Source organism: Saimiri boliviensis, chromosome 4 (assembly GCF_048565385.1).
Source record: "Saimiri boliviensis isolate mSaiBol1 chromosome 4, mSaiBol1.pri, whole genome shotgun sequence".
In the NCBI taxonomy this organism is placed as follows: domain Eukaryota; kingdom Metazoa; phylum Chordata; class Mammalia; order Primates; family Cebidae; genus Saimiri; species Saimiri boliviensis.
In genome coordinates this window covers 50178488-50194668 of record NC_133452.1, presented here as the reverse complement: position 1 = coordinate 50194668, position 16181 = coordinate 50178488, and the positions used below count along the sequence as shown (strand labels likewise).

Here is a 16181-nt window from a genome sequence, read left to right as displayed (position 1 = left end):
GTGGGTACATAGTTATAGTTCTGTAGTATGAATATGCCTAGAGTTCTAATTTGCAGCATGACTGTAGTTAGTAATACTGCGTTGCATATTGAAAATTTGGTAAGAGATTAGACTTCAGGTGCTTTCAAGGACATAGAAAAAAAGGTAACTATGTGAGAGAGGTATATTACTTTGCTTGACTGTAGTAATCACTTTGTAACCGGGGTGGGGCAGGGTGGGGCGCAGGGGCTCAGCTCCCTCCCTATGCTTGCCAGAGATGTAACAGGGACGGGAGCAAATCTGCGGGGCATCCCAAAGACGCTTCCAGTTCTCCCATCTGGTGTTTTCCCTGATGTGCCCAGGTCCTTGACCGTTCTTGCCCCAAGAATGGGGGAAGGGGCCCTGGAGCTTACCTTTGGAATAAATAAAGGGACCCAAAGAGTTTAGCAGAGAGCAATTAATTAGGAAGTGAGAGAGAGAAAGAGAAAGAGAGAGAGCTCCCACGCTGCCGTGGGAGGGGAATCAGGAGGAGATATCCGTATAGGTAAGGGGCAGTGGTTTTTTTTTTTTTTTTTTTTTTTTTTTTTTTTTTTTTAGCAGTGGATTTTTAACCTTGAAGTTATTCCCATTCATGTTCTCGTCCAGTGAGAGGAGTTCTTTCAAACTTCCATTGGAGTGATTGATCTTTGACTCTGATACCAGATTGGCTGTTAGGTCCGCAACAGAGGCCCTTCCTCCCGGAGCTTTTAGCGGGCTTTTTGAACAAAGCAGCACACCTGGAATATCTTACCTAGCCCATGGGAAAGTCAGACAAAGAACTTTACCTTCCAGGATGGGGATGTGGATGGGGGCATGGTGCTGGAAAATATCTGCCTTTGAAACCATACCCCTTGTGGACTCGGTTTTCCTTAACACAGTCCCTCATTTTCACTGTTATATGTGTATATATACATCATGTTGTATATGTTTATACAATTTTTATTGAAAAAATACTTATACTTTGTCCATGAACAATAGTATTTAGACAAAATTCACTTCTAATACTTTATAAGCCACTTCTAAAATATATTATTTTTTTTTGATCTTGACAGCAGCACTGTTATACAAGCAGAGCATATATTCCTATTTCTATTTGATAGTTGAGAAACTAAAAATTAGTGTAGATCAACAAATCATTTATTCAAGGTCATACAGTTAATATGTGACAGGATTTTAATTTGAATCAAATATTCTGCTTCAAGTCCAGTACTTTTTTTCATTAAGTCATACCTCCAGATTCAGCTATTTGAAAAATTACTAATCTGGAAATTGGATTACCTGAGAGAATTGATTGTTCTAACCAAACCTTTTAACATGATTTGTCAGCCTGCCTCTTCCAATTCTCCAAAAAATAGCTTTCATCCTTACTACTATCATCATGCTCTTCCAAGATGTTCTTTTCATTTTATTTTTTTGACATTTGGAATATAGCTAGAAGTCAGGAAATAAAGAGAGCTCTGCACAGCCAAGATGGGAAGAGCAAGATGAAAATACTAAAGCTTATGCAATTTATTCCTAGATAAATAATCTCTTACATAGAAAAGTTCCTGGAGCCCTCTCTCAAAGTTGGGATACTCTCAAACAAGTCCTAGAAGTATGGAAATTTCTGTTCTCCCTTTTCAATCTAAAGCATATAAAAAGCAGCATTTGGAAGGAGAAGAGTTGTTGTTACAGGCAGATATAATGACAGAAGTTAAAAAAAAAAAAAATGGACCTTTTACAATTGAGAGGAGACAGTATCCATAAAACAAAACAAAACAGAACAACTTACAAAGCTCAGCAATACGCAGTCCTATCCACCACAGTAGGTCATGCAGCCACCATTGCTGTACACTAGAGTGGACTTTTGTTTTAAAATAATTATAACCATATATCATCTAAGAACAGATTGTTAGATTTAGAGTACTTTGAGAACGTAGTGAAATATGCAATACAATTTAAAAAGATTTTTATTGGGAGATTTAGGTGAGCAAATCTTCAAAATTTCAGAGTGATATATTTTCTAAGGTTTCCTGAAGATAAGATTTTATTATAATTTTCTTTTTTTGTCTCTTTTAAAAATTATAGTGTTTTAGAGCATGAAGATGACATATTACACTTGCATTTCACTTAACGCAATCCAACTATATGTATCCAACACACACACACACACACACACACACACACACACACACACAAAAGGAAGAAGAAGTGAAAGAAAATAAAGAAAAAAATGGTTTTTAATTTTTTTCCAGTTACTCTACTCCAGGGGAACATATTTTGGCATGAGGCTGGGATAGAGGACAGGCCTTTGCTGTTACTTCAATTTCAGTTACTCTCAGGGCTCACATGATGTGAATATTTTGCTCTCTAATTATAGAAGTTGAAGCCACATATTTTTTTGGTGCTACATTGCCAAGTAAATATTTTATCTGTTGATCAAGTTAGAAAACATTAAACTCTTAAATGCTGGAGTAAATCTGATTGTATTGTCTTTATTAAGAAATATTGTGTTGGTTTTCAGTGTATAGTATCAAATAAAAAACAAATTTGTATACAGTAAAGATATTTTATTTGCAGGGATTATTACAAGGTGGGGAAAGGGCAAGCATCTCAAGAGTTAGGCAAAAAAAAAAAAAAAAAAAAGAAAAGAAAAAAGAAAAAAAAAGTTGGCTTTTCTTTCTTTCTTTCTTTCTTTTTTTTTTTGAGACAGACTCTTGCTCTGTCACCAGGCTGGAGTGCAATGGCACGATCTTGGCTCACTGCAACTTCTGCCTTCCAGGTTCAAGCAATTCTTCTGCCTCAGCCTCCCAAGTAGCTGGGACTACAGGTGCACATCACCACGCTCAGCTAATTTTTGTATTTTTAGTAGAGATGAGATTTCACCATACTGGGCAGGATGGTCTCGATCTCTTGATCTGGTGATCTGCCCACCTCAGCCTCCCAAAGTGCTGGGATTACAGGCATGAGCCACTGTGCCTGGCTGGCTTTTCTTTGTAGAAAGGAGTAAACTAGGCTGCAATGAACTGGGTGGGGGAAAGAAGGATGAAAGGGTGGCATGATCTGATGGAAAAAGTTCTACTTTGAGACCAGTCTACTCTTGTGGGGGTACTGTTTAAGCAAAGTTGTATGCTCGCTCAGCTTGAGGGTAAGCCAAAGTTCAGAGATTTGGGGAAAGGAGAAAAGCTTAACCAAATTTTGGTTAATAAGCATCTTGTTTCCATTGGTCAGTGGGGATAAGCAGTTTATCTTTCAATGTATGAAGTTAAGAATGGGAATTTCAAAGGTCTCTGGTCTCATTATAAATAAATTGGGGACATTCATAAGTCTTACCTGTGTTATACGGGATAGGGTCATTCTTTACAGTAAGTCATTTTCTAGAACAGAAAAGGATGGGAGGTTTCTTAACATTGCTATCTTCCAGGAGCACAGGGTTCAGTTAAAATTCAATGTTGTCAATACCATATAAATATTTATACACTGAATATTTTGGGCAACTTAAGGGATTTTTTTAAGGTATTTTAAACTACAATAATTAGGAATTCTCCTTCTTAATATTTGTCACATTTGTAAGTCATGCACTTAATATTTTCTTTAACGACAGATGGCAATCTCAGTGGCAACAAGGAGCCTACCTGTGTTGTGTTTTACTGTATTTCAGCACCTGTCCTATAATAAATGCTCAGTCCATATTTCTTGGATGAATGAAACATGTTTATATCATTCTCTCACTGTAGAATAAAATGAAGAAATAATAAAATTATACATATATATGAGAGATTGAGAGAGAGAGAGAGAGAGAGAGAGAGAGGGGGAGAGAGAGAGAGAGAGAGAGAGACAGACAGACAGACAGACAGACAGAGGGATCTGGCTCTGTCACTCAGGCTGGAGTACTGTGGCCCCATCTTAGCTCACTTCTGCCTCCCAGGCTCAAGCTATCCTCCTGCCTCAGCCTCCTGAATAGCTGGGACTACAGGAACACCACCACACTTGGCTAATTTTTATATTTTTCTATAGAGAAAGGGTTTCCCCATGTTGCCCAGGCTAGTCTCAAACTCCTGGGCTCAAATTCCTGGGCTCAGGCTATCAATCTGCCTTGGCCTCCCAAAATGCTGGACATATATTGTTTTGACTATTCATTGTAATTTAGGTTTGTGAAAACTGGAAGAAATATCTGGAGATCATTTTACAATATTTTGCATAAAACTATAAATGAAATATTATTGCTTATTAGCCAATAGTACCTAACATTTATTAAATGTTTATTATATGTTAAATGCTATACACAAAATACCTTTTTAAATATACAAAAATAATCTTATGAGTAAGCTGTGGATTATATAAGAATGGATTTAGACAATTTAGATACAAATACATGTTAGGACAGTCAGAATATCTTACTCCTATTGTAATCATGAATAGACCTGGTGCATAGGAAAAATGGTTTCTTATGTCAGTGTGGTATCTTTATTTTCTGCAGTTATTTTATACATTACTTCTGAAATACATAAATTGTCAAAACAGAGTGGCAAAAAGAATTTGGAAAATAATTCTTGCTATGGAGTCTCATTCCAAATTTACTGCCGTAACAGTTTATAATGGCCTCTCCTCTGTCTGTAAATATAGATATTTTTGCAGGTGAAAAATAGAAAAGAGGAAGTTATTAGCATTAGACAGAATTTATGTAGAACAAATTCACTTCTTTAGGTCACAGAACATGATGACTAAGAATAAGTTAAAAAAATTATTAAGTATAAATTAGGGGCTAATAATATAATTTGAAAGAATATCCATTTGTCCTATCAGGGTATCCAGAGTACAGAAAAAAATGAAGATATAAGAGACAGAGGACCATGGTATTCGTTTCTTTGGCTGGGTCCAAAAATCCAGACATCTGGTCATCATTTAATTCTTCATAACTACAGCAAGTTTAGTGTATAAAATAACTGAAAACTCAGAGGTGAAACAGCTTCACAGATTTTTCCTTTTAAATTCTTTGGACTCTAAAATCTGCTTGGACCTGTTGCGTTGTGATGGCCAGAGTAGGAGTTTGGCATTTCATCTTCCTCTTCCTTCCCTCTTTCCTAATGCCTTTGTGTATTCCATAAATGTAGGGGTTTGGGAAAGGGTGAAGGAATAACTAAGAAGAACAGAGTCTTTTTTGCCTTTTGTTCTTTGCCCTCTAATTGCCCCAAGGCAGAGCCTTAATTATAGTTCTGAGATTCAACGGTAGCTTATTTAGATTAATAGAAAGGAACTGTCATTTCAGAATAGGCAAAGTTGATTACTCTCAAATTATTTCCAGGATCCAGTCTGTTCTAGATCCTCTTTTTTAGGATTTTGTTTGATGTAGGATAATAATGGTTATCAGAATTAACTCAGGTAGTTATTGGAAGGCAATTATCTTTTTGAGCTAGTTTCATATGCCAGCCACCGTTTTAGTACCTAGAGACAATGGGTGAACAAAGTCCTTGTTTCCTGAGGCTTAGTTCTAATGATAGAGCTGAGAGATAATCATAAACAAAAACATAATGTGATTTCAAGTAGCATTAAGTGCTGTTAAAGGAAACAAAGCAAGATAAAGCATAGGAAATGATGAGTATGTGTGTCGTTTCTGTTGAGGTAATGTATGGATAACTGATTTCCACAAAATGAGAGAGCAGGGCAAGCAATAATTTGAGGGAAGAGCTGTCCAGGTAACAGAGCAAGTGCAAAAGCTTTGAGGGAAGCATGTGCTTGGCAGAAAGCCAGTGTGATTGGTGCAGAGACAGAGTATGAAGGGAACAATTAAGTCAGAAAGGTATTCTAAGAACAGATCATATAGAACCTAGCAGGTCATAGGTTACGATATTATATTTTACATTAAATATGATTAAAATCTATTGAGAGTTTAAAAAATATATGTATTTTATTTTTAATTTTGTGGATATATAGTAGGTATATCTATTCATGGGCTATGTGAGATATTTAATACAGGTGTATTCGTCCATTTTCACACTGCTATAAAGATACTACCTGCAACTGGGTAAGTTATAAAGGAAAGAGGTTTAATTAACTCAGTTTTACATGGCTGGGAGGCCTCAGGAAACTTACAATTATGGTGGAAGGGGAAGCAGGCACCTTCACAAGGCAGCAGGAGAGAGTGAGTATATAAAGGCGGGACTGTAAAACATTTATAAAACCATCAGATCTCATGAGAGTTCACTCACTATCGTGAGAACAGCATGGGGGAAACTGACCCCATAATCCAATCACCTCTCTCCCTCAACATGGGATTACAATTCAGGATAAGGTTTGGATGGGGACACGGAGTCAAACCATATCAACAGGCATGCAATGCATAATAATCATGCCAGGGTAAATGGAGTATCCATCCTCTGAAGCATTTATCATTTGTGTTACAAACAATCTGATTATACTCTTTTAGTTATTTTAAATTATACAATTAAATTATTATTTACTATAGTCACCCTGTTGTATCATCAAATAGTAAGTGTTATTTATTCTTTCTATTTTTTGGTACAATTAATTATCCCTACCCCCACTACCCCCACTGCCCTTCCTAGATTCTGGAAATCATCTTTCTACTCTCTATCTCCCTGAGTTCAATTGACTTTAGTTTTACTCCCACAGATAAGTGCCATCATGTGAAGTTTGTCTTTCTGTGCATGGCTCATTTCACTTAATGTAATGACCTCCAGTTCCATGCATGCTGTTCCAAATGACAGGATCTCATTCTCTTAGGGCTAAGTAGTACTCCATTGCGTATATGTATCACTAATTCTTTATCTATTCATCTATTGACAGACACTTAGGATGCTTCCCAATCTTGGCTATTGTGAACAGTGCTGCAATAAATATGGGAGAGCAGATATCTCTTTGATATGTTGATTTTCTTTCTTTTGGGTATAAACTCAGCAGTAAGTTTTCTGGATCACATTGTAGTCTCTTTTTAGTTGTTTGAGGAACCTCCAAACTGTTCTCCATAGTGGTTGTACTAATTTACATTCCCAAAAACAGTGTACTAGGGTACATTTCTTCACACTCTCACCAGCATTTGTTACTGCCTGTATTTTGTGTTTTGGATAAATGTCATTTTAACTTGGGTAAGATTATGATTTTGGCTCGCTGCAACCTCTGCCTCCTGGGTCAAAGTGATTCTCCTGCCTCAGCCTCCTGAGTAGCTAGAATTACATGCATGTACCATCATGCCTGGCTAATTTTTTTTTTCTTTTGAGACAGAGTCTCGCTCTGTTGCCCAGGCTGGCGTGCAGTGGCACAATTACGGCTCACTGCAATCTCTGTCTCCTGGGTTCAAGTGACTCTTTCACTTCAGCCTACCTAGTAGCTGTGACTGTAAGTGTGCACCACTGCTTATAGTCCAAGCTAATTTTGCCCAGCAAATTTTCTATTTTTAGTAGAGACAAGGTTTCACTATGTTGGCCTGGCTGGTCTTGAACTCCTGACCTCAAATGATCTGCCTACCTCGGCTTCCCAAAGAGCTGGGATTACACATGTGAGCCACCATGCCTAGCTTGTAGCTTTGATTTGCATTTCTCTGATGAACGGTGATGTTGAGCACCTTTTCATATGTTTGTTTGCTATTTTTATGTCTTCTTTTGAGAAATATTTACTCAGATCTTTTGCCCATCTTTTAATTGGATGATTAGATTTTTTCCTATAGAATTGTCTGAGCTCTTTATGTATTTTGGTTATGAATCCCTTCTCAGATTGGTAGTTTGCAAATATTTTCTCCCATTTTGTGGGTTCTCTCTTCACATTGCTAATTGTTTCCTTTGCTGTGCAGAAGGTTTTTAACTTCATTTGATCCCACTTGTCCATTTTTGCCTTGATTGTTTGTGCTCTTGGGGTATTACTCAAGAAATCTTTGCCCAATCCAATATCATAGAGTGTTTCTCCAATGGTTTCTTTTAGTAGTTTCATAGTTTGAAGTCTTAGATTTAAGTCTTTACCCCATTTTGATTTGATTTTTGTATATGGCTAGAGATAAGGCTCAAGTTTTATTCTTTTGCATATAGTTATCCCGTTTTCCCAGCACCATTTATTGAAGAGACTTTCCTTTTTACAATGTATGTTCTTGGCACCTTTGTCAGAAATGAGTTCACTGTAGGTATATAGATTTGTTTCTGGGTTCTCTATTTGGTTCCATTGGTAATATGTCTGTTTTTACACTAGTACCGTGCTGTTTTGGTTACTATAGCTCTGTAGTATAATTTGAAGTCAAGTAACATGATTCCTCCAGTTTTGTTCTTTTTGGTCAGAATAGCTTTAGCTACTCTGGGTCTTTCATGGTTCCATATAAATTTTAGGATTTTTTTCTATTTCTATGAAGAATGTCATTGGTATTTTGATGGGGATTGCATTGAATCTGTGAATCTATGAATTGCTTTGTGTAGTATCAACATTTGAACAATATTGATTATTCTAATCCATAAATATGAAGTATCTTTCCATTTTTTAAAATCGCATTTTAGGTTTTGGGGTACATGTGAAGAACATGCAAGATTGTTGCATAGGTACACACATGGCAGTGTGATTTGCTGCCTTTCTCCCCTTCACCTGTATCTGGCATTTCTCCCCATGCTATCTCTCACCAACTCCCCACCCTGCAATGTCCCGCCCCTGTTTCCACCCAACAGACCTCAGTGTGTCATGCTCCCCTCCCTGTGCCGATGTGTTCTTATTGTTTGACACCTGCTTATGAGTGAGAACATGCGGTGTTTGATTTTCTGTTCTTGTGTCAGTTTGCTGAGAATGATGGTTTCCAGGTTCATCCATGTCCCTACAAAGGACATTAACTCATCATTTTTGATGGCTTTATAGTATTCCATGGTGTATATGTGCCACATTTTCCCTGTCCAGTCTATCATCGATGGGCATTTGGGTTGGTTCCAGGTCTTAGCTATTGTAAACAGTGCTGCAATGAACATTCATGTGCATGTGTCCTTATAGTAGAACAATTTATAATCCTTTGGATATATACCCAGTATGGGATTGCTGGGTCAAATGGAATTTCTATGTCTAGGTCCTTGAAGAATTGCCACACTGTCTTCCACAATGGTTGAACTAATTTACACTCCACCAACAATGTAAAAGTGTTCCTATTTCTCCACATCCTCTCCAGCATCTGCTGTCTCCTGATTGTTTAATGATCGCCATTCTAACTGGCATGAGATGGTATCTCAGTGTAGTTTTGGTTTGAATTTCTGTAATGACCAGTGATGATGAGCATTTTTTCATATGTTTATTGGCCTCCTGTATGTCCTCTTCTGTAAAGTGTCTGTTCATATCCTTTGCCCACTTTTGAATGGGCTTTTTTTTTTTTTTTTCCTTGTAAATCTGTTTTAGTTCTTTGTAAATTCTGGATATCATCCCTTTATCATACAGGTAGACTGCAAAAACTTTTTGCCATTCTGTTCGTTGCTGATTCACTCTAATGACTGTTTCTTTTGCCGTGCAGAAGCTGTGGAGTTTGATTAGGTCCCATTTGTCTATTTTGGCTTTTGTTGCCAATGCTTTTGGTGTTTTGGTCATGAAGTCCTTGCCTACACCTATCTCCTGAATGGTTTTGCCTAGATTTTCTTCTAGGGTTTTTATGGTGTTAGGTCTTATGTTTAAGTCTTTAATCCATCTGGAGTTAATTTTAGTGTAAGGTGTCAGGAAGGGGTCCAGTTTCTGCTTTCTGCACATGGCTAGCCAGTTTTCCCAACACCATTTATTAAACAGGGAGTCCTTTCCCCATTGCTTGTTTTTGTTAGGTTTGTCAAAGATTGGATGGTTGTTGATATGTTGTGTCACCTCCTAGGCCTCTGTTCTGTTCCATTGGTGTATATCTCTGTTTTGGTACCAGTACCATGCTGTTTTGATTACTGTAGGCTTGTAGTATAGTTTGAAGTCTGGTAGTGTGATGCCTCCCACTTTGTTCTTTTTGCTTAGGATTGACTTTGCTATGCAGGCTCTCTTGGTTCCATATGAAGTTTAAGGGTTTTTTTTTTTTTTTTTTTTTCAGTTCTGTGAAGAAGGTCATTGGTAGCCTGATGGGGATGCTGTTGAATCTGTAAATTACTTTGGGCAGTTTCATGATATTGATTCTTCCTAACCATGAACATGGAATGTTTCTCCATCTGTTTGTATCGTCTCTTATTTCATTGAGCAGTGGCTTGTAGTTCTCCTTGAAGAGGTCCTTTACATTTCTTGTAGTTGTATTCCTGGGTATTTTATTCTCTTTGTAGCAATTAGGGATGGCAGTTCGTTCTTGATGTGGCTCTCTTTAAGTCTGTTATTGGTGTATAGGGAGGCTTGTGATTTTTGCACATTGATTTTGTATCCTGAGACTGCTGAAGTTGCTTATCAGTTTCAGGAGAGTTTGGGCTGAGACGATGGGGTTTTCTAGATATACAATTATGTCGTCTGCAAATAGAGACAATTTGACTTCCTCCTTTCCTATTGGAATACCCTTTATTTCTTTTTCTTGCCTGATTGCTCTGGCTAGAACTTCCAGTACTATATTGAATAGGAGTGGTGAGAGAGGGCATCCTTGTCTAGTGCCAGATTTCAAAGGGAATGCTTCCAGTTTTTGCCCATTCAGTGTGATATTGGCTGTTGGTTTGTCACAAATAGCTTTTATTATTTTGAGATATATTCCTTCAATATCTAGTTTATTGAAGGTTTTTAGCATAAAGGGCTGTTGAATTTTGTCAAAGGCCTTCCCTGCATCAATTGAGATAATCATGTGGTTTTCATCTTTGGTTCTGTTTATGTAGTGAATTACGTTTATAGACTTATGTATGTTGAACCAGACTTGCATCCCTGGGATGAGGCCTACTTGATCATAGTGGATAAGCTTTTTGATGTGCTATTGAAATCGGCTTGCCAGTATTTTATTGAAGATTTTTGCATCTGTGTTCATCATGGATATTGGCCTGAAGTTTTCTTTTCTTGCTGAGTCTCTGCCGGGTTTTGGTGTCAGGATGATGTTGGTCTCATAAAATGACTTGGGAAGGATTCCCTCTTTTTGGATTATCTGGAATAGTTTCAGAAGGAATGGTACAAGCTCCTCTTTGTATGTTTGGTAGAATTCAGCTGTGAATCCACCTGGACCTGGGCTTTTTTTGGGTGGTAGGCTCTTAATTGCTGCCTCAATTTCAGACCTGGTTATTGGTCTATTCAAGGTTTCGAATTCTTCCTGGTTTAGGCTTGGTGGGGGATGCAAGTGTCTAGGCATTTACCATTTTTTCCAGGTTTCCTTCACTTACGAAGCTTAGTTTGGTTGGATATGAAATTCTTGGTTGAAAGTTCTTCTTGTTTGAAATTTCAACATCTTTAAGAATGTTGAATATTGGCCCCCACTCTCTTCTGGCTTGTAGGGTTTCTGCTGAGAGATCTGCTGTGAGTCCAACGGGCTTCCCTTTGTGTGTAACCTGACCTTTCTCTCTGGCTGTCCTTATCATTTTTTTCTTCATTTAAACCCTGGTGATTCTGATGATTATGTGCCTTGGTGTTGTTTTTCTTGAGGAATATCTTTTTGGGGTTCTCTGTATTTCCTGGATTCGAATATTGGCCTGCCTTGCTAGGTTGGGAAGATTTCCTGGATGATATCCTGAAGAGTATTTTCCAGCTTGGATTCATTCTCTCCATCACATTGAGATACACCTATCAAATTGTAGATTAGGTCTTTTCACATAGTCCCATATTTCTTGGAGACTTTGTTCATTCCTTTTTACCCTTTTTTCTCTAATCTTGCCCTCTCATTTTATTTCTTTGAATTGATCTTCGACCTCTGATATCCTGTCTTCTGCTTGGTCAATTCAGCTGTTGAAACTTGTGGATGCTTTGCGAAATTCTCGTGTTGTGTTTTTCAGCTCCATCAGTTCACTTATATTCCTCTCTAAGTTGTCCATTCTCATTAGCATTTCATCAAATCTTTTTTCAACGTTCTTAGTTTCTTTGCATTGGGTTAGAACATGTTCTTTTAGCTCACAGAATTTTCTTATTACCCACCTTCTGAAACCTGATTCTGTCATTTCATCACACTAGTTCTCCATATAGCCTTGTTCCCTTGCTGTTGAGGAGTTGTGATTCCTTGTAGGAGAAGAGGCATTCTGGTTTCGGGTGCTTTCATCCTTTTTACTGGTTTCTTCCTATCTTTGTGAATTTATCCACCTGTCATCTTTGAAGTTGTTGACTTTCAGATTGGGTCTCTGAGTGGACCTCCAGTTTGTTGATGATGTAGTTATTTCTTTCTGTTTCTTAGTTTTCCTTCGAACAGTCTGGCCCCTCTGCTGTAGGACTGCTGGGGTCCACTCCAGGCCCTGCTTGCCTGGGGATCACCTGCAGTAGCTGCAGAACAGTAAGGGTTGCTGCCAGTTTCTTCTTCTGCTATCTTTGTCCTTGAAGGATACCCACCTGATGTCAGTCTGACCTCTCCTTTATGAGGTGACTCTTTGGATATACAGGGTCAGGGAGCTGCTTGAGGAGACAATCTGTCCTTTATATGAGCTGAAGTGCAGAGCTGTGATCTTTATTGTTCATTTAGAGCTGCTGGGCAGGTACGTTTAAGTCTGCTGCAGCAGAACTCATAACCCCCTCCCTCACCCCACTTTTCTTTTCTCCCGGTGCTCTGTCCTGGGTAGTTAGGGCTTTATTTATGAGTTTCCGTTGTGCTGCTGCCTTTTCATCAGGGCTGCTCTGCCCAGTGAGGAGGCAGCCTAGTCTGCCTGCAGCAGCTTTGCTGAGCTGCTGTGGGCTCCGCCCAGCTGCTGTGTGAACTTCCCTACAGTTCTGTTTATATGGGTATAGATAGAACTGCCTTGGCAAAGCCAGCCCACCTCTTTAATGGTGGGCTCTCTCTGTAGTGGTGGGTTGCCTCAGCAATGATGGCCTGCCTCAGCAATGGCAGACTAGCTCTGTAGTGGTGGAGTGCCTCCATAATGGCAGACGCCCTTTCCCCACAGACCTGGACCTTAGTGGGTTCAGCTGTGCTTGCTGTGAAACTCTCAACCCAGAGCGTTTCCAATTGCTGTTTTTTTTTGTGGAGGTGGGATCAGTCAAGCCAGATCACCTTGTGCCCTGACTCAGAGCCTTTTATTTTTAGTTGAACGGTTGACTTTCTCCCAGGTGTTCCAGTTGCCTGTTGAAAAGGTGCCAGGATCTGTATGATTTCCTGTGTGGTGACCCACTGCACCAGCTGAAACAGCAGTGCTGAGATTTGCAGTGTTTTTTTTTTGCCTGGGAATCTCCTGGCCCAGCTCCCTGTTTCAATCCTCTTTTTAATCAGATGAATGGGTGACTCTGCCTTCCTGAAGCTCCAATCACCAGCTAAAATGGTGCCCGGGCCTGTGTATTTTGTACAAAGAACTGCTGCCTAGGGGCAAAAGCAAAGTAGCTGTGCTGGTTGCACTGTTGACCCGTGTGGCTCCTCCACCTGGGAATCTCCTGGTCTGTGGGCAATAAAAATCCATCTGGAAATGCGGCATCCACTCACCCTCTGCGCTTTCACTGGGAGCTACAATCCTGAGCTGCTCCTAATCGGCCATCTTGGTTCTGACTCTCTTTCCATTTTTGAGTGTCTTTTTCAATTTCATCAGAGTTTTAGAATTTTCATTGTAGAGAGATCTTTCACTTGACTGAATAAGTTAATTTTTAGGTATTGCATTTTATTTGTAGCTATTGTAAATGGGAGTATTTTCTTGATTTGTTTTTCAGATTGTTTGCTGTTGGTATATAGAAATGCCATTGAATTTTGTCTGTTGATTTTTTTATCCTGCAACTTTACTGAATTTATCAGTTTAAATAGTTTTTTGGTGTAATCTTTAGATCTTTCGATTATGTCATCTGCAAACAAGGATAATTTTACTTCTTTACCAATTTGGGTTTCTTTTTTTTCTCTTGTCTCATTGCTCTAGTAGAACATCCAGTATGATCTGAATAGCAGTGGTGAAAATGACCATTCTTGTGTTCCAGATCTTAAAGGAATGGCTTTCAGTTTTTCCCCATTCAGAATATTAGCTGTGGGTCTCTTATATATAGCTTTTAGTATGATGAGGTATGTTCCTTCTGTTCCCAATTTTTTGAGTTTTTTTTTTTAACATAAAGAGATGTCGAATTTTATCAAGTGCTTTTTCATCATCAGTTGAAATGAGCATAGGGTTTTGTTCTTCATTCCGTTGACATGCTGTATCACATTGATTGATTTACATATATTGAAGCATACTTGCATCCCTGTGATAAACCCCACTTCATCATAATATAAATAATCACTTTAAAGTGTTGTGGAATTCAGTTTGCTAGTATTCTGTTGAGAATATTTGCATCAGTTTCCATCAGGGACATTAACCTGTAGCTTTTTTTTTTGTTTGATGTGTCTTTGTTTAGTTTTGGTAACAAGGTAATATTGGCTTTGCAGAATAAGTTTGGAAGTATTCCCTCCTCCTCTATTTTTTGGAACAGTCTGAATAGTATTGGTATTAGTTCTTTAACTGTTTGGTAGAATGTGGCAGTGAAGCCATTAGGTCCTGGGTTTTTCTTTGCTGGGAGGCTTTTTATTATTGTTTTTATCTCATTTGTTGTTGATCTGTTCAGGTTTTTGATTTCTTCATGGTTTAATCTTGGTAGGTTGTATAAGTCTAGGAATTTGTTAATTTCATCTAGATTTTCCAATTTATTGCATATTGTTGCTCATAGTAGCCACTAATGATTCTTTGATTTCTGCAGTGTTGGGTGTAATGTCTCTTTCATTATCTCTGATTTTATTAATGTGGATCTTCTCTGCTTTTTTCTTTTTCTTTTCTTTTCTTTCTTTCTTTTTTTTTTTTGAGACACAGTTTTGCTCTGTCTCTGGGCGCCAGGCTGGAGTGCAGTGGTGCAACAATGTCCGCCTCCTGGGTTCAAGAAATTCTCCTGCCTCAGCCTCCCAAGTTGCTGGGACTACAGGCGCACGCCACCATGCCCAGCTAATTTTTGTAATTTTTTTTAAGTAGAGATGGGGTTTCACCATGTTGGCCAGGATGGTCTTGATCTCTTGATCTGGTGATCTGCCCACCTTGGCCTCCCAAAGTCCTGGGATTACAGGTGTGAGCCACCATGCCCAGCCCTTCTCTCCTTTTTTCTTAGTCTGGTTAAAGTTTTGTCAATTTTGTATGTCTTCCGAAAAAACTACCTGCTTATTTCATTGATCTTGTGTATTGTTGTCTTCATTTCAGTTTCATTTATTTCTGCTCTGGTTTTTATTTTTTTAATACAAATTTGTGTGTATATATATATATATATATATATATATATATATATATTTAATTGTATTTTAGGTTTTGGGGTACATGTGAAGAACATGCAAGATTGTTGCATAAGTACACACATGGCAGTGTGGTTTTCTGCCTTCCGTCCCCTTGCCTGTATCTGTCATTTCTCCCCATGCTATCTCTTCCCACCTCCCCACCCCCGTCCCTCCCCCATTTCCCCCCAATGGACCCCAGTGTGTAGTGCTCCCCTCCCTGTGTCCATGTGTTCTCATTGTTCAACACCTGCCTATGAGTGAGAATATGCAGTGTTTGATTTTCTGTCTGGTTTTTATTATTTCTTTTCTTCTACTTGCCCTTACTTTTCTAGTCCTTTAAGATGCATCATTACATAGATTTTGGTGTGTTATGATTTCATTATTTTTTTTTCAAGAACATTTTCAATATTCTTCTTAATTTTTTCATGAACCCACTTTTCATTCAGGAGCATATTACTTAATTTCCATGTGTTTTTATAGTTTCTAAAATTCCTCTAGTTATTGATTTCTGGTTTTCTTTCATTATGATGAGAAAAGATGCTTGATATTATTTCAATTTTTAAAAACATTTTAAGACCTGTTTTGTTACTGTATTCATCCATTTTCATGCTGTTGATAAAGACATACCCGGGCAATTTATAAAAGAAAGAGGTTTAATGGACTTACAGTTCCACGTGGCTGGGGAGGCCTCACAATCATGGCAGAAGGAAAAAAGGAGCAAGGCACATATTACATGAATGGTGGCAGGTAAAGAGAGAGCTTGTGAAGGGAAGCTCCCATTTTTAAAACCATCAGATCTCATGAGACTCATTCACTGTCCTGAGAACAGCACAGGAAAGACCCACCCCCATAATTCGATCACTTCTTACTGGGTTCCTCCCATAACACGTGA

General features: G+C 38.4%; 1 protein-coding gene across 1 annotated transcript; it reads left to right on the top strand.

The window, feature by feature from the left end:
- The first annotated feature begins 57 nt into the window (after positions 1-57).
- LOC141584188 (putative uncharacterized protein encoded by LINC00596) lies at positions 58-15393 on the top strand. The gene is made up of 3 exons (XM_074397091.1): positions 58-99; positions 7236-7292; positions 14861-15393. Exons 1-3 carry the CDS (start codon positions 58-60, stop codon positions 14990-14992), a joined length of 231 nt encoding a protein of 76 aa, XP_074253192.1. The 3' UTR covers positions 14993-15393.
- Positions 15394-16181: the final 788 nt, after the last annotated feature.